This window comes from Pogona vitticeps, chromosome 4 (assembly GCF_051106095.1).
Source record: "Pogona vitticeps strain Pit_001003342236 chromosome 4, PviZW2.1, whole genome shotgun sequence".
Classification (NCBI taxonomy): Eukaryota; Metazoa; Chordata; class Lepidosauria; order Squamata; family Agamidae; genus Pogona; species Pogona vitticeps.
Window position 1 is genome coordinate 105,005,266 of NC_135786.1, and position 27,734 is coordinate 105,032,999.

Sequence of the window (27,734 nt, forward strand, 5' to 3'; positions counted from 1 at the left end):
TCAATGTTAATTCTTGCCATCTCCTGTTTGACCACATCCAGCTTATGAACGTTCATAGATCTTACATTCCAGGTTCCTATGCAGTATTTTTCTTTGGTGCATCAGACTTTCTTTTCACTTCCAGGTGCGTCCACAGCTGAGCATCCTTTCGGCTTTGGCCCAACCACTTCATTAGCTCTGGAGCTACTCGTACTTGTCCTCTGCTTTTCCTCAGTGGCACGTTGGACATATTCCGACCTGTGGGGCTCATCTTCCAGCATCATATCTTTTAGCCTTTTGCTTTAGTCCATGAAGTTTTCTTCGCAAAGATACTGGAGTGCCTTGCCAGTTCCTGCTCCAGGTGGATCGCTTTTCATCAGAACTCTCCACTATGACCTCTCTGTCTTGGATGTCCCTGCACAGCATAGCCCATAGCTTCTCTGAATTGCTCAAGGCCCTTCGCCACGACAAGGCAGCAATCCATGAAGGTGATTTCATACAGTAGCTTCCGGTAATTCTCTTATTGTTGAGCATCTGTCTGTTAGGTAAGTTCCCAAGTATTTAACTCTCTTGACTGTTTGAAGCTTGGTCTTCTCTGTTAGGTGATTTTTCTATTTAATCCATCTTTTTTTTTACAATTAGTTTAGTTTTCCCTCTATTTATCTTCAGTCCCATTACTTCTCAAAATTTTTCAATCTGTTCCAGTAATTTTGGAGTTGAATCCAATGGGTTTTCTAATATAAAGACCAGATCATCCACAAAGGCTTTTCATTTTTAACTTGGGTCCCTTTTATTTCTTTGTCTTGTCTTATCTCTCTCTTCTGTATTTCCAACATCAAAATAAACAACAATGGAGATAGAGGACATCCTTGCCTAGTTCCTTTTTGGATCTCAACTATTCTGGTAGATTCTCCATTGACTGTTATCTTTGCTGTTTGTTGCTCATAAATTGCATTTATCATTTTTATGAAGTACTGGCCAAAGTCCATTATTTCGAGTTGTTTCTGCATAATTTTCCAATTTATGTTGTCAAAAGCCTTCTGTGCGTCCAGAAATAGTAAGGCCATCTGTTTATCTGGGTGTGTTTCATAATACTCTAAGATATCCATTATCACTCTCAAATTATGTCTCAATTGTCTCTTAGGTAAAAATCCATTTTGATCTGGATGAATCAATTCCCCTAGGTATTTTTCAGCCTATTTGCCATTATTGTCCCTATAATTTTATAGTCCACATTCAATAGTGAAATTGGTTGTAGTTTTCTATTGCTTCTAGTTCCTTCTCCTCTTTCAGAATCAAAAGATGAACTTTTGGTTCATAATCAAAAGATTACGAACCAAAGGTTTTGAAACTAACAATACTTTGACCAAGCTTACCATCAGACCAAAACTGTGAAGATATTAAGCTTGTATATGTTGAATCAGTCCATTGGTGTAGCTCAGAGTGGGGCAACCTCTGGAATTCCAGGGGATAGACATGTCCATCCCTAGACTTGGAGGGGCATAATGTTTAACCCTCAATCTGATTTTTCTTACAAAAATTGGCTTTTTATTTTAAAAATTCCACTTGGACTCTCTACTATTGTTCATTTCAGGGTATATGTATGCCTTAGAGAAGCTGGGCACAGAGGGAGTTCTTGAGCCATTTTTTCCTGGTATTTTAAAATTTTGGGGTATGGTTGTTTTGAGATGCTGGAGAGACCCAGTTTCCTGAAGGGTCTCATTTGGTCCTTGGGCTATGTACAAAAATGTTATATACTCAGTATTAATCCTAGAAAAAATTATGCATCCTGGCATGGGAAAAAGATGCAGTATGGAACCCTCCAGTATCATTCCAGACTTCACATAATCTGGAAGCAAGAAAGAGTAGCATAGTTCATGTCTCTGTGTTTCTTATCTAATGTAGGAATACAGCCTAACCTCTGTACCTCCAAACTCTTTCTTTGCATTCTTTCTGAACTGTCTAATCTGGGTGTTTTGCTCCTATCTTTTGGGGTGCATACACATTGCAAGATTCAATTAGGGCATATGACAATCTATTATTGATGCTTGAAAAGGCGCTAGAAAATTTAATCAACTGATTTTGGCTTTCTTCCTCTCCCTTTTCTCTCATGGAAACCATCACATAGAAATGCCAATCTGCTTGGCAGTTCTGGTTGCTAAGGAATAGGGATTAGAATGAAACAGGGCACTATTAGGCTATTTGAGCATTCAAAATAGGAGTTTATTTGAAAGTGATTAGCTCCCACACTTATTCTCCTCATTAGCATTACATCACCTCTTACTGTTAGCATGCTATTCTTTTATGTCACGAAAGTGCTGTGATTTTCCTCTTGAAAATATAGGTATGTGGTTCAAAACTGTAGGAATAAAATTAGAACACTGCTTCTTTTTGCATTTTTTTTCCACATCTGTGAACTTGTATGCTTCTATTCACTTGCCTGACATTTCTTTTCAAAAGTTAAATCTTTAGTATTGTATATATTACAATATCAATCAAAGAGAATATTTTAAGTACCAGTCTATTAATATTACTCATGCTAAGGGTGGGTTTATATAGTCCCCCCCTCACAGGGTAAGGTTCCTATATGGTGACAGTTGATTACAGCAATGTGTCCTGTTTGTTTGTTTATCTGTTCTGTGGTTGAGTCTTTGGGTTTTTATGTATACTTCGTAACTTGTCCTGGATTGGTTGAATCATAAGATAAATGTGCAGATTTACAAGCATACACAATGCACCTTGTCTGTTGCATTGTGTATGCAACCCAGATTTAAAACACACTTCAATGCATTTAAGGTTTATAAGACTGTGACTTGCTTTTTTGGTATTTCATTTCATAGAAATACTATATATCCCAAACATGGATCTCCAAGTGTCATTGGGCTGTGCCTCCCAGAGTTCTGGACTGTTGGCCATTCTGTCAGAGATGACCTGGAGCTGAATTCCCACAACACAGAGGAACCCAAGTTTGGGAACCATAGGCATGTCCTTGTGCTGCTGCAGTCACTTCCTGCCTTATATTTCTTATACTTAAACATCTGGTTTGGGGAAGTCTCTGTTGTAGACTGACGCCTATGCAAACAGCTATCCTGATCATATGGACTATGTTCTGGCAGTGATTTTTGGCTAGTAAAGGCTCCCCTGCCCCCAAGGCTCCCAAAGGCTTCTCTAGGTCAAAAGGAATCCCTAGGGAGCCTTGGAACCTGATGAAGGTGGGAGAATAGGAACCATTAAAATTGAATTACAATAAATTGAATTGAATTGAATCTGATCATCACCATTACACCTGCCTAGTTAGCACCAGCAGGCTTTCAAGCGCTGCCTAGTAAAGTCCCAGGAACTAGTAAGCAACAAGAGGCAGTGTCAGCAATTCAGTGATTGATCGATTTGAATTTTTATTTACTAAACCTGCTTTCCCCTCCTCGAAATGTAACATGAGAAAGTGCTTGTGGATTTTTAAATGTTTATCTTTAATAGTTTTTGTATGATGCATATGCCAAAAGAACATGTGTAATTTAAGGGAGAAGATTTAAAGTCTAACACAATTTCATCTCTTTTTTCTTTTTAGGGTACAAGTTGAATTCTACATGAATGAAAATACATTTAAAGAGAGGCTAAAGCTATTTTTCATCAAAAACCAAAGATCAAGTAAGCATTCTGTTTTTATTAAACATATGAGTAAGAAGAAAAGTTATTATTAAACATATGAGTAAGAAGAAAAGTAATGTATGATTCCAGTTAGAAGATGATTCCACAAATAACTGTCTGCATGGCACTGAGGGATACATGAAGGTGAAAGCTCTCTGCATACTGCATGACCTATATGTATCTGCATGACCTATATGTATCTGCTATTCCAAATGTAATGTGAGAATTCTTTATTTACCCTGATGCATGAAAAGTGTAACCAGAGATTATATGAGGCAAATCACAGATGCAGTTAATTTGAAGCTTTCTTTAAAACACAGAAGATTAATCAAGGGATGAGATCCATGAAATGAAGGCACAATAAAAAAATCAGAAAAAAACCCAATGAATTTCTAATACAGTATAATGCAATGATGAAATGAAAAGTGTAATGCAGAACGATCTGGATTAAAGTATCAGATGAAACTATGCAAAACCAACCACAAGACTATATTTGTCGAAATCTTCCACCATCATCCTAGTTAAAACTTACTATGTTCCCAGCTGTTCAGCAATCTTTGGCCTAAAGATCTGGAAATAAAGACATGTAGTTATCTATTCCAAGGAACAGGTTCCTAAAGACTTTGAGGAAAGTGCAGGAAAATAGATTCAGAAGAATCCAGATGGGAAAGTCAGCAGTTAAAAAAAATGTAAAATAAAGTAGTGACATCACTGGTGTTTGTGTGTGCATGTGAATGTGTGTATATAAGGAATAAGTAAGAGAAGACATTAAGGAAAATGTAGAATCTACCAGAAGGAGTAGCCCTAAACTGTGGTAAAAACTGAAGCCTCTTGCATAATCAGAACAAAGATCCAAAGGGCCCAGAGCAGACGAAATGTACAAAGTAAAAATCACATATTTGCCATCATTAATAATAATTCAGATGTGATAAGGGGAGAAAGTGAACTCAAGATATGAGGAAGAAGTTATGGCCTGCTCCTAGTCTTTCATGAAAAGAGAGACTGGAGGTGTTACAGATGTCAAATCTCCGAGGCACAGAAAATGTGCAAAATGTAGAAAAATACAGTGATATAGAATCTGAAAGACCTACTTAATTTTGAGGAAGCCAAACATTTAGGGAACTGCTTCTTCCTCTGGTTCTACATGAAACATGTATTGTCTTAAATGCATTAGCAAGTGACAACTAGAGTAGACCCATTGCATCACGACCAAAAGAACTGAACCCCCATGTATATCTCCAGTGCATGAACTTCCCACATCCTTTAGGAGTACTTATATCTAAAATGTGTGCAGCTGAACACCCTGCTTTACCCCCAAATTAATCTTAACTAGACATTGGGATGAATAAAAAAAGAATCACAATATTTGTGAGAAATCACTGATTTGTGGAATATTTGTTCTTCATATTCGTCAGTTCTGCAGACCTTGATGAATACAAAGAGATTAATATTTAGCCATTTTTATTCATTCTCAATAGCCAGAGAGGGAAGACTCCCCTCCCCTCTTTGCCTATGGACCTGCCAAACAGCTAGGCTAGGCTAGCCCCCTACCCCCATAGCTGAGTGCCCCACCCCCACAACCTGACCCCTTCCTACTGCCTCATCACCTCCTTACCTTGGCCACTGCCACCGCCACACACACCCTTAGAGCTATCTCTGATGTCCTAAGGGCAGCTGCAGCTGCCATTTGCAAAGATGGCAGTGGCAGCTTCCCTTACGGCATCGGAGCCAGCAATAAGGGAAACAGTTTCCCTGAGAGTCAGCTCTAATGCTCAAAGGTTAGCTACCACCGCCCTTTACAAACAGCAGTTCGTCCCCATCTCTAATCTTAACCAATGTGCTCTTTAAATTTCTGGAATGTTTAAAATATGTCAGTTTTTCATGAAATATTTTGTCGACAAAATATGGTATGTCATTATGCCCCTCTGCTTATGAGTTGAAACTTTAGTGCAATCTGCCATATTTCAAGGGAATTTTCCTTCATATTCCATGATGTAGCAGCTATTCACTGTCTGTTTTCCTCACCTAAACTCTCCAGGTATCACTCCTATTAAACATCTCTATTCTGTGCATAAACTAAATTTGATGCAGCCTGTATTTTTCTGCAGTGTTGCGTCTGTCCCAGACAGAAGGATTGTGTACTTCATTCTGCTTGTGTTCAGTCCTCTTGTTACCTGACTTTCTGATAAGTGATACTGTATATTGCCAGATTAAAAGGATGTAATGGATGCAATCCTGTTGTGCTGCTCCATGTTATCAGTGGCAAATCTCTGTTGATAAAAGGTGATTTTGGAGTGCACAACTTGTGCACAATGCAATGACGTGAACCCTAAAATTGATAAAGGAAACCTTTAACCAGCAGTGATTTGACACTGCTAATGGCATCATCACCACTGCACATACAGAGCTGCACAACAGGACTTCAGCAAATATATCATAGCAAATGTTTAACATTTTTGTGTGTAGAGTGTTAAAATAATTAAGAGGGTATAGGAAATCTAGCTCTCAAAATGAAAGAGCTTTTAAAATTGAGGTTTGAACAGTAGTTTACTAAAGTCAGTGCAAAACAGTTAGCCAGCCCTCTAGCTGACCAAAGTCACCATATCATAATATCGTAACAGTTGAACATATTATGTTACAGTGTGTAAATGTGGAAGTGGTGTTTGCACTCTATGTAGTTCCAATATCTTGGAGCTATAATATTCTGGAATTCCAGGATCCAAGTTCTGTATAATTGTAGTCAAAACAATGTTGTTATCGTCATAGTGGCAGCTCGCTAGATATCAAGTTACAAACCTTTTGAGTTACAAAGATTGCAGGAGCAACTGAGTTTTCTGTTGGATTTTATTTTTTCTTTGAGTTCCAGGCCCCTGGAGAAAGAGATTGCTTACAGGTTGGGAGAAGGTGTGAACATTTGAAAGAATTGTAAATATAGGGAGTTAAGACATAAACATGAATTCAAGTCATCATTGCAAGGCTATGCCACACAAGCCAGATGTGTGTATTTTTCGGTATGCCTAAAGGCTAAGAAATGCTTTTTACTATATATATGTGTACTTTTAACAACTTTGATATATTTTCTAGGATATATTTTCTATAAGCTCCTGTATTTTTAGAATGTATTTTAAACATTCCTTTTAATATTGTTATTGTATTTTTATGCTCCTGTAATTTGGATTGACTTTTGACTTAAATATTTGCCTAGAACTTAAGTTTAGTTTATTTTAAATTTGTACCTAAAGTTTTCCAAAGCTATTAGACTTTTGTATTTTAACAATGTTGATGTATTTTTGTGTTTATGGAACATAGAAACAATCTAGATAAATAAAGTTTGTAGAATTAAACAAGCTGTTCCTGTCTGGAACTATTGCAACAGTGACAATACTTATACTTTGATACTCAGATGAATTTTGATATAATCGTCAAAGATTGTCTGATTTCACTCTGGAATGAAATCTCTTGTTTTGGATAAATGTCAGCTATAATGAATACAGAATTCTGATTTTCCCCAGAGGTCTATAATGTTCTGTAGGGCTCTTAGGGATATGCTCAGGCATCAGATCCCTTGCCTTGATATATAGCCTGTAAATTTATGGGTGGGGTGGATTTTTAGAGGGTGAAAAATCTACATTATGAGAGAAAGAAAGAGTTGCCTACTGACCTCTACTTAAGGCTAAGGTCTTGAGTAGCAGCCAAGAAGCCATTAAAATCAGGATGATGGAAAGATTTGCTTAGCAAGATAATCTTTCCTTTCTGAAGAAACCATCAAGGTGTTTGCAATTCTGTATGTGGCAATGCGGTGTTAGATCTTTTTTATGCTTTTTTGTTATTTTCCTTTCCCCAAACTGGTATCATTATTGTAGAAACCAAAAAGACATGGTTGCCTTCCTCATAAAGTTTGGTTGATAAGTGATTGGAGAGGAGCGGTGATGGTAAGCAAAGAGAATTTGGTTTTCCCAGAGCCAATGCAGTACATTCCTTTTCTTCAAAATGTCCTTTAATTTTTGTCATATTCATTGGAATTATTTTTAATGCAGAGCAGATTAAGTAAAAAGGTGGCAAAACAAGATTAGGTTAGAATGGAAAGTGAGGATATGACAGATACTTCCACATTTTGTCAGCCTTGACAAAGAAACAGATCTGAATGCATCAGAAAAAATGCCAGCCATCATTTTTAGCAATAGCAGCATTGACAAATGTGTGTGTGTGTGTGTGTGTGTGTGTGAGAAGTATATTTTGCATGAAGTACTTAATTTACATAAACATTTCTTATGTGTGCAAAATGCAAGGTTTATTGGGGAAAAGGCATAATTATAAATTTATAAATTTTCTGCAAAAAAAAAAATAATCCTGAAATTTGAACAATGCAGAGGGACCATTGGAATCTTGCCCTGCAATTTTTGATTTTTAGCCCTGATGTGTGCAAACAAAATAAGCAGATTTATACATCTAGTAGAAGGGCATAGTCGGCTGCTTCTGCCGCCTTTTGAGCATCCCTCTGAAAGGAGATATGACCCTTGCGTCAAACATGTTAGCAAGGTTATGTGCCAGAGTCTGCACGTTTTGCCACTGGTCTAAGAGCTCCTTCAGTTTAGTGGTGGACAGCTGTTCCTCCCCTGGCTCTTCTTCATCTCCAAAAGAGGCCTGCTCCTCCGTAGCCTCTGCCTACAACTTGACCAGCTCCTGGGTGGACAGCTCCCGGTTGTGGCCCTCCACCAGTTCACAGATGTCCTCCTCTGTGACCTCAAGGCCCATGTTCCTCCCCAAGGCAACAATTTCCTCCATCACTGTTAATTCTCGTACAGGCGCAGAAACACCAGAGTCACTTGTTGCCACACAGTCTGGCCACAGGTTACGCCAAGCAGAATTCAGATTTCTCTGGCTGATCCCATTCCAGGCTATGTTTATTAACTTCAGACAGGATACAATATCAAAGTCGTCCCTCCAGAAATCATGCAGGGTGAGGTTGGTGGAATCAGTCATCTTGAAGCAGTGACTGAAAAGCTCCTTGGTGTACCATTTCTTGAAATTTGCAGTCACCTGCTGATCCATTGGCTGGAGTACCAGGGTGGTGTTAGGTGGAAGAAACATGATTTTAATGAAACTGAACTCCTGCAACAAATCTTCCTCAAGGCCTGGAGGATGAGCTGGGGCATTGTCCATGAGGAGCAGAGCCTTCAGTGGCAGGTCATTGTCCAGCAGGTACTGCTTGACAGCAGGGCCAAAAGCAAGATTGACCCAGTCCACACACAGGACGCATGTGACCCAAGCCTTAGAGTTGGATCGCCACAGCACACTCAGCTGGCCTTTGTTCACCTTGTGCTTCTTGAAAGCCCATGGATTCTCTGAGTGGTACACCAGCAAGGGCTGGTCCTTCATGATCCTGGTGACTCCCTTGGCTACATCTGTGGCAAGGATCTTCTCCCTCATCTTCCCAATGGTCCCGATGGTGAATGGATTCCTCCCGTACTCCCTGGTGATGTCTACAATTCGCATGTCTCCATCGTGCTTCCTGATGATCTTCTTCATCTCAAGTGTAATCTTCTGCTTCGTCATCTTCCCGGCCTCTGCAGAAGCAGGCTTCATGTCAGCAGCTGCTATGTTCACAAAAGCAAAAGGCAGTACTTTACATCCGCTTCACCTTCCCACACACCTTCCCACCCATGGCCAAAACTGCCCTGGACAAGCAAGTGACATAACATCTCCGTAGCACAAGCTAAGGAAAAAAAAACTTGGCATAACCCCCCCCCCCCCGCACAAGCTAAGCCCACCACCTTTCCTGTGCAACTTACCAAAAAAACAAAAACAAAACCAAAACAAAACTTGGCATAACACACCCCCCACCAACACAGGAGAACAACTGCACATTCATCTTGTGAAAATCATCCATAGAAGAAAGTGTCTTGTAAGGCGCCACAGCGATCGCAAAAAAACAATTGTCTTGTGGGTTTTTCATCCTGCAAGGCAATCGTCTTGCGAGGCACCACTGTATTCTGAAGAATGCATCACTTTCCAGAACCTTTTGGCTTTTGGAAAATGTTTTCATGTTATCTTCAGTTAAATCTTGTGAAGTTATCCCTTTACAGTACTTACTTCTGGCCTGATCTGGAGTTTGGCAGGGCAGAAAATAAGTCTTCTATGGTACTCATGAGTAGGATAACAATCCCCAAACTGGTGGGCTGAATATAGACTGAAAGAAGTTTCAAATGAATAATACTTTCTCACTGCACCTCCTTCATTAAATTTTATAAGGGCTTTATACTTCCTCATTCTCTATTCACAACCCTCCCTTTCCACCCCCACCCCCACTTCCACCTTTTTTCTCACCTTGGGTAAGCTGTTAAAAACAGATGGAATAGCTGTTAAATGTCTTCTGGTTGCTAGCATAAGGAAACTTGCTGGCATGAAGGAATCTGTCCCTACTCATGCTTTGTGCAAAATCATTGGAATAAGATTTAATTTAGTAATGACACTTGACATGTCTCATTCATTAAGTGGTCTTACCTTAGAATGACTAAGTCTAGATCCAGCCCAGTAACATATCTCAAATCTCTCCAGTTGGTGAAGTTAATAATATAGTTGACAATTTCAGAGATCCCTGTGTTATGGTGCCAGTAGTTTCTACTGCAACCTGTATTTTCTTTATCATGCTTTTTATTTCATGCTATGACAAATCTTGACAGCCAGTTCAGATCCGAATATTAATCTGTAATTTGTACTTAATAAAACAGCATAACAGATTGTAGAATACAGTTATTCCTTTCCCCCTTTCTAGAGAGAATAAAATTATAGTGGAAGGAAATTGAAATTCTAACTAATTAGAGTGAAAAGATGGATTGATGAAACTATAAAAAAACCCCAAAACAAATGCCAGAGTCTCTTTTCATAACACAGTTGATGGGGAATGATATAAGAACACATATGCTAGTTGGCTGGCAAGCTGCAAAAGGGGAAAAAGTGGGTTGAGGGAAGAAATCTGACTTTTTGAATTCCAACTTTTCTCTCATTTTGGCAATCTACCCTATTATTTATCATGGAAAATAATAGAAGACAATAATAAATTGAGCAAGCTGGTTCATTTTCATTCTTGGGTTACTACTTCAGTATTATACATCTGCACCTTTACGTTTCCATATGTCACCTGTATATTTTGTTATTTCAACTACCCTTTACAATAGTATCAGTATAAGCAGGGCTGCATATATTGTATGAAAATCAAAGAAATTATCAAAATTAACAAAGGAGAAATGAGGTATTTTGCATTCTGTGCTCACTAAATGAATTAAGCACAATTAGGGTTTTTTTGTTTGTTTAATTTGTATCACAGTGGCTGTGAAGATCACTTCTAAGCCTGGATGCACACAGATGTTCCATTTTATGACCTTTCTACTTTTAATTTTTAGTTCTTGGGCATGTACACATGTCCCCAGAAGCTCCATCAAGAGAGGGGCTCCATAAGGTTTCATTGATCTGGGAGTAAAAATCTGAATCAAAGCATATTTTGCAAATCAACTTTAATAACCAAGCCAACAAGAAAACTACAAACTACTACAACTCTACAAATCTTCCTTCACTCTGTTCCAGCCAATATGCTCATGGGCAAGTCTTAAGTCCAAAGATGGGGAACAGTTACTTCACATTCCCCACATAAGTATTTAAAGGCTTAAAATTGCCCCTGTCTCTGCACTGTGGAAGGTGTGGGAGGTGGTGGCCATGCATTGGATGCACTGGATGGCTGTACCTTGGCTTCTGACTGTCTGAGGCAGTTGAATTGTCTGTCTCCTCCAACTGGGTGGGACTGGTTCTATGGGAGGCTGCTTATGCCATCCCTGCACAGTGGTGTCTTGTGGCCAACTAAAGCTTGAAGCTTGCAATGCTTCCTTGGGTGGCTCAGGTTGGATATATCTGGTGCTTCCATCCAGTCTTCTCTTTTGTCCTCCTCCTCCTCCTCCTCCTCTTCTCTCTACTCCTTCTCCTCTTCCTCATTACCTGAAACCACCAGTCCGTCCCCTTACTGTTTTCTCCCTCCCCTTGTATAATCTCAGGGCCTCCCTTATCCCTGCTCTCAGCTTTTCTAGAAATTTTCTGCCATCTGGATCTTCTGGGCAAGCCCCTTCTGTTGTCCTCTTCTACCTCTATAAGTGATTCTGATGGGACTGGGGTCTTAACAGAGGGTGGTGTGGCCGCCTTCCACGAATAGGGTGGCCTGGAGGAAATCACCTGGGGGATGACAAGGGTGGATGGCATTAGAGATGGCCTGCCACCAGGACCCCCCTGGACTCCCTGACACCATCCAATTTTAAATGTTACATTTTAAACCCATGTGCTAGAGACTTTTTGGGGGGACAAATGTAGTCCGAATTTATCAGTCATTTTTGCACACTCAACATGTTGGTTTTATTTATTTATTGTATCAGAATGTTGCAGAATTTAAAATCATGGGCATACATGAAATATAGGCAAACATTTTTTAAAAAGCATTAAAATGTCAATAGAATCAGACAATTTTTGGCCAGAAGCAGCTAGAGATGCATGGTAAAACTTTTCCTTGACTTCAGCCATCCAGGAGGACAGCATCCATGGAGTGGGTGGGCTCAGTTCTGTTCCAGTGCAACATTTCTGGGTATGAAGGATTTCCTGACTGTATGCTGTTGCCCAGGGGATGTCAGAGTGTACTGACAATTCTTCTCCACTCTTCCAGAAGACTCCTTTTATGTCCCCAAATCATGGTGGTGCACATTGCTTTTTTCCCTTTGTAGTGAGAGCAGCTAAGGCAAACCATAGAGCTGAACTCCATGTTGCTGCTTCTGCTGCTACATTAACTGCCTGAAGCAGTTGAGTTGTCTCTGTCTCCTACAATATGTACATGCAGGAGCACAGTCGTTTCTGTTTCTACTTCTCCCAACACATCAGAGATGAAATCCAGTATTTGGTTAATTTCCCTGGTTCACTGAGAGACATACAAACCAGAGAGGAAATTGTGCATGTGTTTGAATGATACATCAAACAGATCACAGAGTGAAGCTCCATGATTTCTTTAACTACACCTGCTGCTGTTGGGCAATGTGCACATGGTTCACAAACAGCAATCCATGGTTCCTGGGGATCCTTGGCTCACCATGTTGTATGGCCACAGCTTTTGTAGTCCATCTTTCTAAATAGTATAGAAAGCAGCTTACAAGAATAAAATTAAAAGTATCACTAATTTTAAAAGCAACTGTTGCATAGTGATATGGACACAAAAAATAACAAAGTTGGTTACACCCTTAAATTATGTTGCATGTATAAATGTTTTTTATCACTGTGTTCAATATGCTTTTTATGATATATGCTTCACACTTTAGTTTGCATTTTATTTTGATTTGTTTTCTTTTTATAGCCAACAGTCCTGAACCAATATTAAGGTTGGATATAAATATTTTTAAATAAATAACATGCAAACAAGCAAATAAGACAAATAACACAGTGTAAGAAGACAATAACAGTATTAAACAAAGAAGACATTAAATTCTGCAACATCCATACACATATAAACACACACAACATGCTGTGTCATGAAAGCAAGCTATAAAGAATCTGGAAAACCTTATCTGTGCAAAATATTCCAGTTTTGGATGTCATTGCTGGAAAGGCCCTCTCTTGAGTACTCACACATTCTATATATAATACTGAGAGGGTTGGGTTCAAAAGATGAGCGAAGTATCCAGAATGACATATTGTGAATTCTTTGCATATACTGACTACCTCTTTCTATTTTGAAGAGTGGTGCTTTAATGAAATACATTTCACAGACTTTCTGGATTAATACATGACCATGGTGATCTGCAAGAATTCAAGTACTGGAGATAAACAGATCTTGGCAAAGTGCCACAATGGCAATCATGCTTCCCTATATTTTATTTGTCCTTCTCAGTTAAGGCTGATTAATCTAAAGTGTGGTGTTATTGCAGGGGTTCTTACTGAGTCATTTTTGGGCTATCATAGCTGTCAATATATCTTAGCCAGTGGAACATTTTTGGAAGTACAACCCACAAATTATGCCAGCCTTGTGATAGCTGCAGTAGGAAGCTGCCTTTCATGGCTGCCAAGAAATGTGGGAATCTAGCCATGGAACCAGATAAATCTTCCTACAGAAAAGTTAAAAAGTGATTCAGTCTAGTGATCCACCTAGCCCAATTCTGATTTTCAGAAATGACAACAGTTAGATGGGGGAGGGGTGGTTTATCCTTAAAAATAGATTTTTGTTCTTCCAACTTTCCTGTCTGATATTCCTCAAGGATCTTTTTAGTATTGAAAATATGCCCACATAAATGTAGGGATATGATCTAGCCCTGAGTTATGGACTTGAATATGGCCCTTTATATGTTGTAAGGAAATTCCTTGTTAACATTGGTTCTAGAGATAATGTTTATGCATGTGTGCTCTGTGATGTCAGGAGTTTGTTTTATTGATACGTTCCCAGGAGTAAGTTAATGGTGCATCAGTAGTCTAACCTGGAATTTAACAAAGTATGAGTAACTAAACCAGGCTGTCTCCATCCATGTGTGATCCAAGCTTGTATAGCAGTCTAAGCTGCTATAAGACACTCGCTGCCACCAAAACAAGTTGCAATTCTAGTAATTTAAAAAAAAGAAGAAGAAGAAATAAGGAGGATATCCAAGCTGAGAAATTGTTTTTTTTTCCTCCAGAGGGTGTGCAGCCTAGTCAATTATAGGATTGAAAAATTATTTTGATCAGAGAATGCAACTATTCAGAGTTATCTTTGTCTCGTCTTCAAGCTTCAGTTTATTGGCCTTCATCCAGTCAATTGCAGCTTGATGCTGTTATAACATTTCGACTAAATGTGATGAAAATGAAAACTAAGGCTGAGTGTTCTCCCTGCACTGAGGAATCTTCACCCCAAACCTCTATATAACCACACTCAGCAGTTTCATGTAGTGCTCAAATATCATGGGAAATAAAAGAAAGTACCATATACATGCTCTGTAATGTCAGGAGTAAGCTTTATTTTGACCAAACTCTGGGAGGCAGTGGAAGACAGGATGGCCTGGTGTGCTCTGGTCCATGGGATCACAAAGAATCGGACACGACTTAACAACAAAACTTTAGTGATCCTTTCCCATATTGATAATCGATAGCATAGTACTGATACTACATAGATGAGTGCTGGGGAATAGATTAGTCGCTCCTTTGAACCATGTTATTTATGGGAAAGGAATCATCGCAACAGGGAGTATCTGTTTCATTCAGCCATCGGTAGTAAAGCCTCTGAAAGGTCTAAGGATCTAGTCAAACAGTCAGAAAACTTGGAATTTGACCTGTGTTAAGAACCATACTGAGTTTTACATTCACACAATAAATTCCAAAGTGTGTATTTATTTCCCCCTGACTCGTTTCATTTTGTTAGGAAGTGAGTTAAAATAAATGGCCACCAGAGGGCCATTTATTTTAATATGCTGTTTCCTTAATCAATTTAGCCAATTGTGATCTTTAACAGCCAGTTTTAAAAGGGAGCTTCTCCATGTGTATATGATTTAAGAGTACCAGGTGGTGCTGATTAGTCTTTTTTTCCTCTTTTGTGTAGCCTCCCAAATCGGTACATTAACAGAAGAAGTAGGAATACAGGAAACAGCTCAAAAACCATGTGACTTGAGTGTACTTAAATGCTACATACTGTGTGTGTGTGTTGTCGTTGTTGTTTTTTAATGTAGACAGGCTCTAAGAGAGTTAACAACATTGTGCTTCTGTTATCTTTCTCTGAGCTTAGATCATTCACCCAGATGATCATAGCAATCTTGGCATTAGGTCTAAAATTGCATTTGAATGAATCTTGAAATTCACTCTCATCTGAGATTGCCTTGAATTGTTTAGCACCTACTAGAGTTGCACAACAACTTTCCCAGGAAGAGAATCTTAGCACCTGACCAGAACTTAGTATCTTTAGGATATAGAGTAGATTTCTGTAGGAGCAGATGACCCACTGACTGTCTTGAATGGGTAGGATGGTGTCCTCCCTCAGTGGGGTAAGGATTGCCTTCCTCACCCATCTAGTCAATCATTCCCTGCTCAACATAAAGAAGCAATAAGGGTGCACATGAATTGCATCCAATAATAGCTGGGCCTCTGGATGTTTCTAGAGATTGCTCTCCTTCCATTTTTGCATCCACCACATGGCAGCTGTGTGTGATTTTATCTTCAAAGCTCTGTGAGAAATGTCACAGCAGACCTCTGAGGATTCCTTAACATCCACAGCCAGGCCAGCTTGCAAATAGGCACAGAGCCACCCAGAAAAGCTCTGCTGGATGTTAGAGACAGATATAGGGACTGGTGGCTCTGAACTGAAAGGAAAAAGACAAAACCTCACACCTTTATACCTCACAGTATAAAGTTGAATGTGGGTGCTGTTTGCTTAGACTTAGTCTTCTTAGACAGTCCCTTAGATAGACTGTCTGTGGTCTGGTGAAATACCACTGGGCCCTTCTGTTCCCTGGCAACACTGAGTCAGTAAGTTGCAGGGCCTTCCTTTAGCCCTCTGCATGTTTTGGGTAGCATATAAGTGGGAATGGCAGAATAAGACAACTTGGATCAATCTACCAGTATCCATCATTGGACATTCCTATTACTCTGACTTTGGTGGCCAACCTGTCTCCTGTAAGCTGCATGTGGCTCGCCAGGAGCCTAAATGCAGCCTCCACCATCCCTCAGGCCTCACAGCACTTCCCCTCTCCCATTTTTAATTTTTTGAAAATACTTGGAAAATGTTTGTTTTGAGTTTGTGGGAAAAGTTTGTAAATCTTTGGCTGAAAAGTCTACTCATGCTTTTTAGAGAGAAAGGGAGAAACTTCCCTGTGCTTTGAGGGACACCAGCCCTTCTTGAGGACTCAGCCACCCAAATGTTTAAACTATTTTCAATTTTTGCTAGAAGATGGAAACAAGCTTTCGGTAACCACCTATAAGATTCTGTTTTCCCCTTGTAAGGAAAAAAATGGGTGAGATGGATCCCAGGAGCATATATTGCCACTAAGGTCCAGGAGTATGTTTATGAAGCTCTTGAACCTTTGGAGATTACACCACCCTTTGCCATAAGGGATTCAAATGGATGTTTCTGGAATGTTAATGTACAGAAGACCGAAGTGTCAACTGAATCTTAATTTTTAACCTTTTTGTAGTTAATAACAACTGTTTAATTATTGGGTACTAACAAGAAGGTCCATCATATCTGAGAGTGGAAAACAACTGACAGGCTCAGGAGAAACAGATAGGGAAATTGCTATATAATTTGCCACATGAAGCACTTGGCTCATATAAACCTCAAGGGAAGATCAACCTCTGCTAAGGGCTAGGGTATGTCACATGGTCACAATGTGAAGATCATTTTAAAGTACTCCTTTGGGGAGCTGTTTCTCCTCATTGAATCCTTATTTGCTAGGGAACATGGGTGTTCTATGACTTTTTGGAAGGGCATCTGTCCTTCCCAGAAAGTACAAAACCATTCATAAGATTTTTGACATAGAGCTATTTGAAATGACCTTCTCATGTTGGCTCTTCAAATGATAGATTATGCTGAGGAAGGATTACTTCTTCAGATCGAGAATCCTGTAAAATTCTAATGCTGACAATATTCCTCTTCTAAAAGCAATGCTAGGTAATGTAATTAAAAATGTTATGCCTCTGAGCTGTGTGCTGTCTTTTATTCTTGATTTGAATTACCTGCTTGGGTGCAGATAGATCTCGTTACTGATGAGACTGTTACAATCTAAATTTTCAATTAAAAACACTAATTATTTTTCCTAGCAAGATAAGAGTGTGTGTGTGTGTGTGTGTGTGTGTGTGTGTGTGTGTGTGTGTGTGTGTGTGTGTGTGTGTGTGTGTGTGTGTGTGTGTGTGTGTGTGAGAGAGAGAGAGAGAGAGAGAGAGAGAGACAGACAGACAGACAGACAGACAGACAGACAGACAGACAGACAGATGAGGGCAAGGAAATCTTAAATCATGTGCAGAATACAGAACTCTTGCAGTTCAATTTTCATGAGAGCCTTTAGGCTCTCCTTGAAGGCTTCATGTCTTTCTGCCAAGAAACTAGAAACTTCCTCTTAATTCGAGTATGATCAAATGGAGGAAGTTGGAATGAGCCAGTTCGAATTTAAAAGGTTCTCATCTTTGGGGCAATCTGTTTTATCTTGCACTTGAGCAATCCTTCCATTCATGGGGGAAGCATTTCATCTCCTGTAAGATAGCTCTCTTTTAATGTTACAACCCCCTGAATGCATCACAGTTTTGTCACCCAAATAACACTGTCCCCAGCTCTATTTGGGTTCAAATTAACCAGAGAGAGAGACACAGAGAGAGAGAGAGACTACAGAATTATGCTACAGAATGGCATAATCAGGAGCACACCCAATCTCACCAAGCCTTAGAGTTAGGCCAGAAAGGAGCAAGACAACTTGTAAAAGGAGTTGGATAGATTTCTCTTATTGAAAACACATGTGGTTGCAGGAAAATACGGCAAACCAAAATGTACCAAAAACAAACCAAATGGTAAGCTCATCTGATTGCCCTCTAAGACTTTGTACAGAATCTCTAGGTAATAAGTTTGCAAAGTGTTTTTTGAAAGGCCCTTGCTGGTGTTTTTAAAAATTGGGAAAATGTTGGAACAAAATACATCCTTTTGGTCTCATTGAACTCAGTGACGTTTGGCACTGGGTAATCTTGTACAAAATATGGCTATTGGAGTGTTTGGTTTTCCTTGTGTTTATGCAAACAAAAAAGCATCAGTAAGGTTGTCCTGAGGCCTAGGATAGGCAGAAAAAAGAAAGGGACAGAGCAGAAACAGTTTAGGTGGGTCTCCTTTAGGATGTACAAAGGGAATTTAGGGAGATAAACAGCTTACAGTATTTAGAAAGGAGAATCTTTACCTCTGCTATGAAGGTTTCTAGAGCCTTACCTATGTTCCTTGGAACTATTCAAAGTATGTCTTTTGGAATAAAATGGATTCTTGATGATGCATGATAACAGTGCAATATCCATTAAAGCCCCAGCCATGTGTGTGGAGTGCCAGGATATTTTAATCTTCTATGTAACATAAAATATTGGTTCATTCTTTTTCCCCCTCTGTGCCAGTTTTCTCTCATTTTGTTCTTTTTCTTGTTTTTCTAGCTATTCCCACTCTCCCCTCCTTTCTTTCTGTTCCACTCCTCTCTGACTGGCATGTTGTGGCCTACAGAGGCAGAGTGGGACCATGTGCAGCAGGCTTCTAATAAATTAGCTGTGAAACCTCTTGAGTGACCTTCAACAGACTGTTTTTTTCCACTTGACCTACTTCACAGGTTTGGTGTAAGCATAAAATAAGGAGCAAGAAGAACCATGTACTGTACACGGTTAAGATTATTAAAGAAAAGACATGGCATAAGCACAATAAAATCAATAACTCAGTCAGTCAGTCAGTCAGCCAGTCAGTCAATCAATCAATCAATCAATCAATCAATCAATCAATCAATCAATCAATCAATCAATCAATCAATCAATCTACTTCCTAGTCATAGGACATGTAAAAACGACTGCAGAGTGCAGCAATGGAGATCAGGGCTATAATGGGAGACAATTTAGTGTCTCCGTTAGAAAAGGTCCAAGGCTCCTTTATGTTGATAAATATGATTTGAGGAGTCATGTATGTAAACCTTCATGTTTACCTTTTATCTATGAATCTTAAAGACATTATGTGCCCAGTAGACAACACATATCCTTAAGTTAACAACAACAACCCCTGCTCTCCTCTGCTGTGGTCAAAACAGGTAGGAAAGGGGACCACAATTTTACTTTGGGGTGAACACTTATGCTTGGAAAACAGGATGTTCTGGTCTCAAATTAAGAGCATTGCTTTCCTCCAGAAAACCTTTTCTCTACTTCTCATCAATTGAAATTTAAGGCAAAAAAAAAAAAAAAAAAGACAAGATGCAATTTCAGAAGGGAAACAGGGAAGAAATTGGTAACATTGGGGACGTCAGAACATTTTTAGCCACCACGTGCGGAAAACACCATGCAAATGTGTTAACAGCACATACTCCTAACACTTGCAATGTCATTAGCATTCATCAGTTGCCTTTGCCAGATGGCACTATTGACAGTAGGAAGTATTTGCTGAGTTGCGTAAGGGGAATAAAAAACTAGACAGTGATATACAGGAGAAATGCTAATTGTTGTAGTGGCACTGTGACAGAGCAAAGACATAGTAGCAGAAGTTTCATTTCTCTTCCCTGTGGTTTCTTACTGTCACAGACACTGATAATTTGCCTTTATGTTTTGAATATAAAAATCCTGGGTACATACATAATGGGAATGCTCAAACAATCAAAATCTCCCTGTCATCCTCCTGTTTTCTGTTCATGAGATTAAGATTACTTCCACATAATTCACTGACATCATTATGAGGCTATTGATGTAGCCAATGACTTGGCAGAAACCCATATGCTAAGTTGTTCTAAATTTTGTGAGGGCATAACTTGAAACAATGAGATAGTTCTCTGTGACATCCCATTGATGGATGTAACATGCAGCCCTTCCATTAAGCCACCATGAGAAATCCACCCTGACCTGAATTTGCAACTGCTTGCATTAAACCTGCTTAATATTCTGATGACATTGCTGATTCCTGCCCCAACAGGTCTTTTTTGTATGTCAGGACAGGCAGAAAATAAACAGTATATTTCTGTATCAGCTGTGGAGGGTCACCATATTTAACAGGATGAACTAATGTAGAAATAACAGTGAATATTCTCAGTCATCCTGGTGAGGTTATCTGGAAGTTGAATCATGGCAACTAGACTTCTTTCTTATTAGGTTGAAATGTTTTGCTACTTCTTTTACTTGAACGAATAGCAAAACTCTACTCAGATTGAAGAAGCTACTTGGATGAAATGTTTCAACCTAATAAGAAAGAAGTTGAGGTGCCATGATTCAACTTCCATTAATGTAGAAATAAGTATCAGATAATGTTTTACCAGCCTTACCATATGTTCTCTCTCTTCTCTGTCTCTCATTCTCTTTCCATTCTGTTTCTCTTTCTCCTCTCTTTATTACAAACAATACCTTTCACTCACAGCAACTGCAGTTCCCATTATCTTAGGACGATCTGCTCATGTTGGCAGTGATACCACTCAAGATTTCACTACTGATACGGAATTTTATGGGATCTCACAGTTGACAAAATCTCATGAGGTCACATTTCAGCCACTTCCTTGTTCAGACTTATGGGAAGGTGGAATAGAAGAGAGCCAAGGGCTTGGATACACCTATAAATCTCTGGGTGTATCTTTAGTTGCTTCACTTTTCCTCTTTGGTTTTCCCTCATAGAGCAATTGATAATGGGTGACCATTTGCTGGAGTGAAGCTTTCATCCAGCAAGACCAGAAACAAGCCTGTGGTGCTATCTTCCTCTTTTGGTTCTCTCACACAAGAGCTTGGTTGTAACATGGCCTTGGGGGGAGCTGAGAAAGCAAATTCAAGCACCTGCTATCATCACCTGTCGTCCTCTATGATCCCCCCCCCCAGTTTGTTGTACAGTAGCCCTGAGATGAGGTAGGAGGTTGTCTGAAGCTCATAATCAATACATTGATTAATATCTGGGCATTCTCATTTCTCTTCCATGCCCTCTTAGCCAGAAGGAAGCCAGTTTCATCCAGTTTGTAATTTTGTTTTAAAGACTTTTAACTTGAAATAAACTGATTGGTTACTTACTCCTTTTTCTCTCTCCCAAAACAGGCCTCAGAATACGCTTGTTCAATTTTTCACTCAAGTTACTAAGCTGTTTCTTGTATATAGTCCGAGTGCTCCTGGATGATCCATCTCAGCAACATGGATGGTAATGTTTGCTTCTTTTATTTGTTGGTCTCCATGCTCAGTAAACTAGAACAGTCATTTGCAGGCTATTTGTTCTATAAACAGAGCCTTAATTTTAAATGTGTCAGCTCATTTCAGATTTCATCATGGTTAGGTCAAAGGACAGGATTCTAAGTAATGGCTAATGACCAACTCTTTGCTCAGTTAAAAAAAACATTGCAAATTGTGTCTGGAAACCTTTTACATTTTAATGCTATCATAATAGCTTGCTGGGGGGGCAATGTGTAGCCTGTATAATTAAAATTGTAAACCGCCCGGAGAGTGCTTGTAGCGCTATGGGGCGGTATATAAGTCCAATAAATAAATAAATAAATAAATAAATAAGGCAATTGACAGCAAACTGAAGTCAATGTAGTCAGCTGTGTGACTGAGCAGGCAAAAGCAAATCTTGTGATTATTTCTTGTGGCAGTTTGCTGTTGAGATTTACATAGGTTGTATTATGTTGAGTGCAACCAATAGGATTCTGCTGTATAATTTTCTGAAAACACAGAAGCAAGGGAGTACATCTGTACATGCAAGGGCAGAAGAAAATGTATGGGCACAAGGCTCTTTGACTTACTTTTTGCATCATAACTTATTCAATCTCAATAGGTGATTAGAAACACATTTCCCGGAATAGATATATTTCATTTAAGCAAAACTTTATGGAGGGGGAGAGTGTTTTATTTAAACTAAAGCATGAGTCAGTCAGTGACTTTTAACAAAATCAAAGTTTTGGTCTGAAACTGCCAATTTCCACTTTTGTTGGAATATACAAGAAATTTAGTTTTGATCAGTCTGCTCAAATTTGTCCCTGGAGTTTTGCAGAGTTCTGTCTGCAAAACTGAAGCCAGGGTCTCTTCATAAAAGGCACTGTTGTCCCAGATCAGTATTTTTGCTTCCTTCATGTTGGCAGTTATCTGGATTTGTGTCCTGATGTGGGTGAATAGTGCTAAAGCATTTTGTGTCATGTGCTGTCAAGTTGATTCCATCTTATGGAGATCCTTGTTGGATTTTCCAAGCTGTGTGAGATATTTAAAGAGTGGTATTACCTATGCCACTTTCACACACACCAGTGAATTTCCATAGCTGAGGAGGACTTTCAACCCAGGTCTCATGAGTCCTAGTTTATCAGTCTATCTGCTTTGCTGCACTGGCTTTCCATGCTTCCTTGTACTTCCTTTTCCAACCTGCTTTCTTCCCTGCTTATTTCTGGCATCACTGTCTCTGAGACTTTGAGTTGAGACACAGAAATTGGATAAAACTACTTTATTAACTTTTTAACTTTAATTTTAACTTCCCCTTTCACAAGGGGGCCTACTATAGTGCCAAATTATATTCTGAATTCATTATACATTATACATCTGGATCAGACCACCGGGTGCGTGTTCCTATTACTGAAGCGTGCTGATCTCTGCTTAGCATGACTTCACCTGCAATCTGTGGGACTACCACCAATGCTGCAATCACTGAGCCACATGACCCTAGTTGCACTGCAGCCCAGGAGATCTCCTTAATTCCCTTCCCCCTTCATATAAATCCTGATTCCACCAATCTGGGAGATGGGATGACTAATTGGAACTCACCAAGCTCTTACTTTTCACACTACTTGCCACAGCAAAAGGGCTATTTGTATATCCTACACCCCCCCCCAATTGAGAATTCCAGCCCAGTTTGACACTTGCAAATCCTTAAGGAGCAGGTCCAACCCCGACAAATGCACCCCATCCTCACTGAACAATTCAGGTTGCTCCATCCGAATGTCTGGTTGCATAACCACCAACTCCAAGCCATCCTTTACAGCTCTCCCAACTTCACGATTGACTCCATGTCTGGCACAGTCAATACATCTGGGGTCACATTCTGCCTTCCATACCAACTTTGGTATAATGTTTGACCATATTATATGTACTCCTCGGAACCTGGCCTTAATGACCTGTAGATTTGCAATCACCTGCAATATAAGTGAGTTGCCCTTCTGCTGAGCCAAGTTGTTTCCACCCAGGTGCACCAATATAATGTCTGGGGGCACATCCAGAGTACCTTGGGATGCCATTTCCACAAACCCTTCACACAGCATGCCTCTTAGTCTCATCCATTCCAATGTGGCCCATGCACCAAGGCTTACATTACACCCCCAACTGGAACATGCAGCATACTTGGCTGTCCATAATATAAAACTATGGCTGCATAAACAAACTCTTAACCTCCTTTTCGGAAACTCAGAACCTGTAAAAGAAGAATGGACAACACCAGTATCTATTGCGGCAAAGAGTGCACATAAGCCTGAAATCTGTGGGATGACCACCTCCCGACCATCTTTATTTGCTCTTCTCCATATCCAAGAGCTGCTGCCATAGATGCAGCTGCAATGTGGAAAGAATGGGTTCCAAATTTCCAACCCATTATGCCAGCCTTGTTCAGGTCATATGACGTAATTGTCCAAAACTTATATTTTGTCAATGGTGACAGATCCTTGTGACAAAACAGTTCATCTGATGCTTTACCCTGCACTCAAATGTAATTGTGCATAGCCTGTACCAGGTAAAAGCTAACCATACAACAGCAACACAATTGTATAATTTTCCCTTTTCCCATTTGGTCATTTTTGGATCTCCTCAGGTGAACAATGATTCAATTTTCGAAGATCACTACATCGTCCAGTTGCAATCTTCCTTCTCGCTTTTCTTCCAGCTGCCTATTCAATAACTTAAAGATATCAACATATTTTTCCTTCAAATCTTCTCCACTGTGGCCGATAGGAGATGATCTCTCAGTAGCAGAGACTGATCTCCATATGGCAGGGCCCTATTTGCTACAGAGTTATATCTGGTATCTGAATTATGGGAAGTGCCCGTTGTCTAAACCCATCCAGGTAACCCGGGCACTGGCTAGGTGTGGACCACTGAGGGTATGGCTTTGAAGCCAGTCCAGTTCATACCACTGGTGGCACGCCGCTCCCTCGATCAGCCAAGAATTGTTGCATGGGAGCCTGCAAGGGCCCATGTGAAATAACCACACCCCAAGGCCAAAACCTACCCCCTTGTGTAATCACTGGTGTGTGTGGTGGCTCACCTAGTATAGTGTTTGTGGCTGCTGCCATAGCACCACTGTCCCTCTCTGTTGGCAGGTTGCCAACCACCACCTCTTCTCCAGCCTCTCTACGGCTCATGCATCTCTCCTCTGAGGTACCCTCTCTTGGCTCCTTGCCCAGATGTTGATCCCTGTGCTTTGCCGCTTACAAAGGTGGAGCCTGCCACTCATCAGGTGACTCAGTTGTGGGAAAGGCTTCTGAAGGAACAGGGCTCTCACTTTCTAAAATAGCAATCCGTGATAACATTAAATCACCTTCTGCTTTAGTTTGGTCATCTTTCAAGCCTCGGAGTCCTGGCTGGATCTCCTTGTTGTAGCTGAACTGGCCACCCATCTGGCAAGCCCCCTTTCCCTCTCAAGTGCGCTTAACTTAGTCAAAATGGCTCCATAGTCCAGCCAATCCTCACCATTTGATGATGAACATGCTGGCGGGTGACACTAACTGCCACCTTTCACTTCACTGGCCGCTTGCCCCTTTTGTTTCCACAACCTTTCTTAGGCCCCACAACCAACCACTTATCAATCCCAGCCAATACTCTTAATGCATATAAGGTGGCCCACTAGGGACCCTCCTTGCGTGAAATCTCCAGTGAGCATCCCTACCCACTAGACTACCCTACCTCTCTCTCTCCCCCTTTTATTACATTTTATATAATCATCTATTAATTAGTTAATATATTGTATTCTATTTGATTTTTATAATCATAATCATAATCATAATCATAATCATAATCATAATCATAATCATAATCATAATCATAATCATAATCATCCTTGCTTCATTCTATCATCTAAATCTTAATTCCTATACTTTATTACTGTTATTGTTAATATTATCATTAGTATTATTGTTTTTATACTGCTGCATTTAGCCTACACTGGGGCCTTAAATGGCCAGAGAAAACAGGTATATATGTTGGGGAAGCTGAATTTTCCCACTATCTTCCTCCCTTCATCACCACCACCTGTCCAAGGCCCTCTTCTATCTTTTTAAAAATTATTATTTATTTTTATTAATCCCAGGCCCCTAATCCAACCCCCCCACAACCCTGCCTGCTGAGAGGTCCAAAGGGCTCCCTCCTTTCAGAGAACCCCCAAACCAAGGTGACATTGCTTTCATATTAAATCAATTTCTTGGTGAGGAGCCTCAAAACTGTTGACAGATTGTATGAGAAGTAAGATTACTGCTACAAATTAGTAGGTATGAGTGGATATGATAAAGCATCATGTTGTTTTTCAGTTAAATAAATGGGTCTCATCTTCCTGCTTAACTTAATTTGCGAACTGGCAGATGTGCAGTTGGCTATTTCCATTTCATGTTACTCCAACCCTTTGAAGCTACCAATGCGAACCAGTACAGTATGGGTGTCCATTTGTCTTGCATAGCAGTGTGAAAACCCCTGCTCAAAAAATGTTGGAACAATTTTTGTACGGTGTTTTCCTACATGTGCATTAGCAACTTCAAAAGAACTAAAAAATAAAATAAATTAGATGTGTTTAGGAGCTTGAAGACTAGCAATTAACAGCAGATTAATACCATAAATAAATAAATAAATAAATAAATAAATAAATAAATAAATAAATAAATAAATAAATAAATAAATAAAGAAGGAAGGAAGGACGGAAGGAAGGACGGACGGACGGACGGACGGACGAAAGAAAGAAAGAAAGAAAGAAAGAAAGAAAGAAAGAAAGAAAGAAAGAAAGAAAGAAAGAAAGAAAGAAAGAAAGAAAGAAAGAAAGCAGATTGCTAACTCTTTCATGCTGCCATGTACCCAAGTTCAGGCAATTCACATTCTCTGCAGGGGAAATGGAATGAGGAACATTTTATAAACATCATTATAAATTAAGGATTGAGAAAATGTGATTAGTCTTAACAAATGCAACTGGAATACAGAAAAGTGGCAGAAGAGGAGGGATTGATAAAACTAATGTAAGATGTGTAGAAATTCATTGGCAAAAATAAAACCCTCGATTCTTTTCTTCAGCTGGTGTGAGCTCATAAGTCTATTCTTATGCTGGTGGCATTAATTAAAGCAGTGGTTCCCAGCCTTGGGTAACGTCTGGTGTTTTTGGACTGCAGCTCCCTGAAATCCTGGCCAGCACTGCTAGTGGTTTTCTGGGAGTTGCAGTCCATGAACACCAGACGTTACCCAAGGCTGGGAACCACTGGTCTAAAGATATATGAACAACCAGACTAATTTTAGATAAAGACTATAAATTGAAAAGAATCAAATGGATTTTTCTTTTTGCTTACACCCTACATGGTTTGTGTCAAAGCAAACAGTATCCTTCTTAGTTGAAACTAGTGTAATTTCTAGTGCAATTAATCTTTTCATTTGAGGGACTTTTACTTAAGGAATTTTACACTAATCTTTCTGCTGCATTATATTCATACAATTTTTGTAAATACAATATATAGCCGACTATTAAAATTGACCTCCACCTACAAAATGTTTGACTGCTTCCTCTTGTAGTAACAGAAACACTGGACTATTTGTTCATTAAAGATTTTGTTAAGCAAGATGTTTCAGATTTTAAAACCCTGTAAAATGAGGCCTGGTGATATTTCCATAAATTGACTTGACATTTTGGACCCAGTAACAGAACACTTGAATGACAGTAAAATTAGGAAACTTAGGATGTTTTCCACCATCGTTGAAAACAAGAAAATGGGTGAACAACTTGTAATTCCCATCAAATGGAGTGAGATTTGCCGATGTACATATTTAGAATTATTTCTATAAGTCTGAATATATAGGACACTCATCCAATTTATTCATAAAGGTAAAGGTAAAGGTTCCCCTTGACATTTTAGTCAGTCGTATTCGACTCTAGGGGGTGGTGCTCATCCCCGTTTCCAAGCCGTAGAGCCAGAGTTTGTCCAAGGACAATTTCCGTGGTCACGTGGCCAGCGCGGCTATACACAGAATGCTGTTTACCTTCCCACTGAGATGGTACCTATTTATCTACTTGCATTTACATGCTTTCGAACTGCTAGGTTGGTGAGGAGCTGGGACCAAGCAACGGGAGCTCACTCCATCATGTTGATTCGATCTCACGACTGCTGGTCTTCTGACCCTGCAGCACACAAAGGCTTCTGCGGTTTAGCCCGCAGCGCCACCACGTCCCAGTTTATTCA

General features: G+C 39.7%; 1 protein-coding gene across 4 annotated transcripts in view; it reads left to right on the plus strand.

Annotated features, from left to right (window-relative positions):
• Positions 1-27,734, plus strand: part of KCNT2 (potassium sodium-activated channel subfamily T member 2) — a 330,818-nt gene that overhangs the window by 106,754 nt on the left and 196,330 nt on the right. For all 4 annotated transcript variants that reach the window (XM_072998095.2, XM_078392307.1, XM_072998093.2 and 1 more), the window contains exons 2-3: positions 3,548-3,627; positions 21,382-21,481. In XM_072998095.2, the coding sequence (XP_072854196.1) occupies positions 3,548-3,627; positions 21,382-21,481 (180 nt within the window). The remainder of the gene's footprint in view (positions 1-3,547; positions 3,628-21,381; positions 21,482-27,734) is intronic.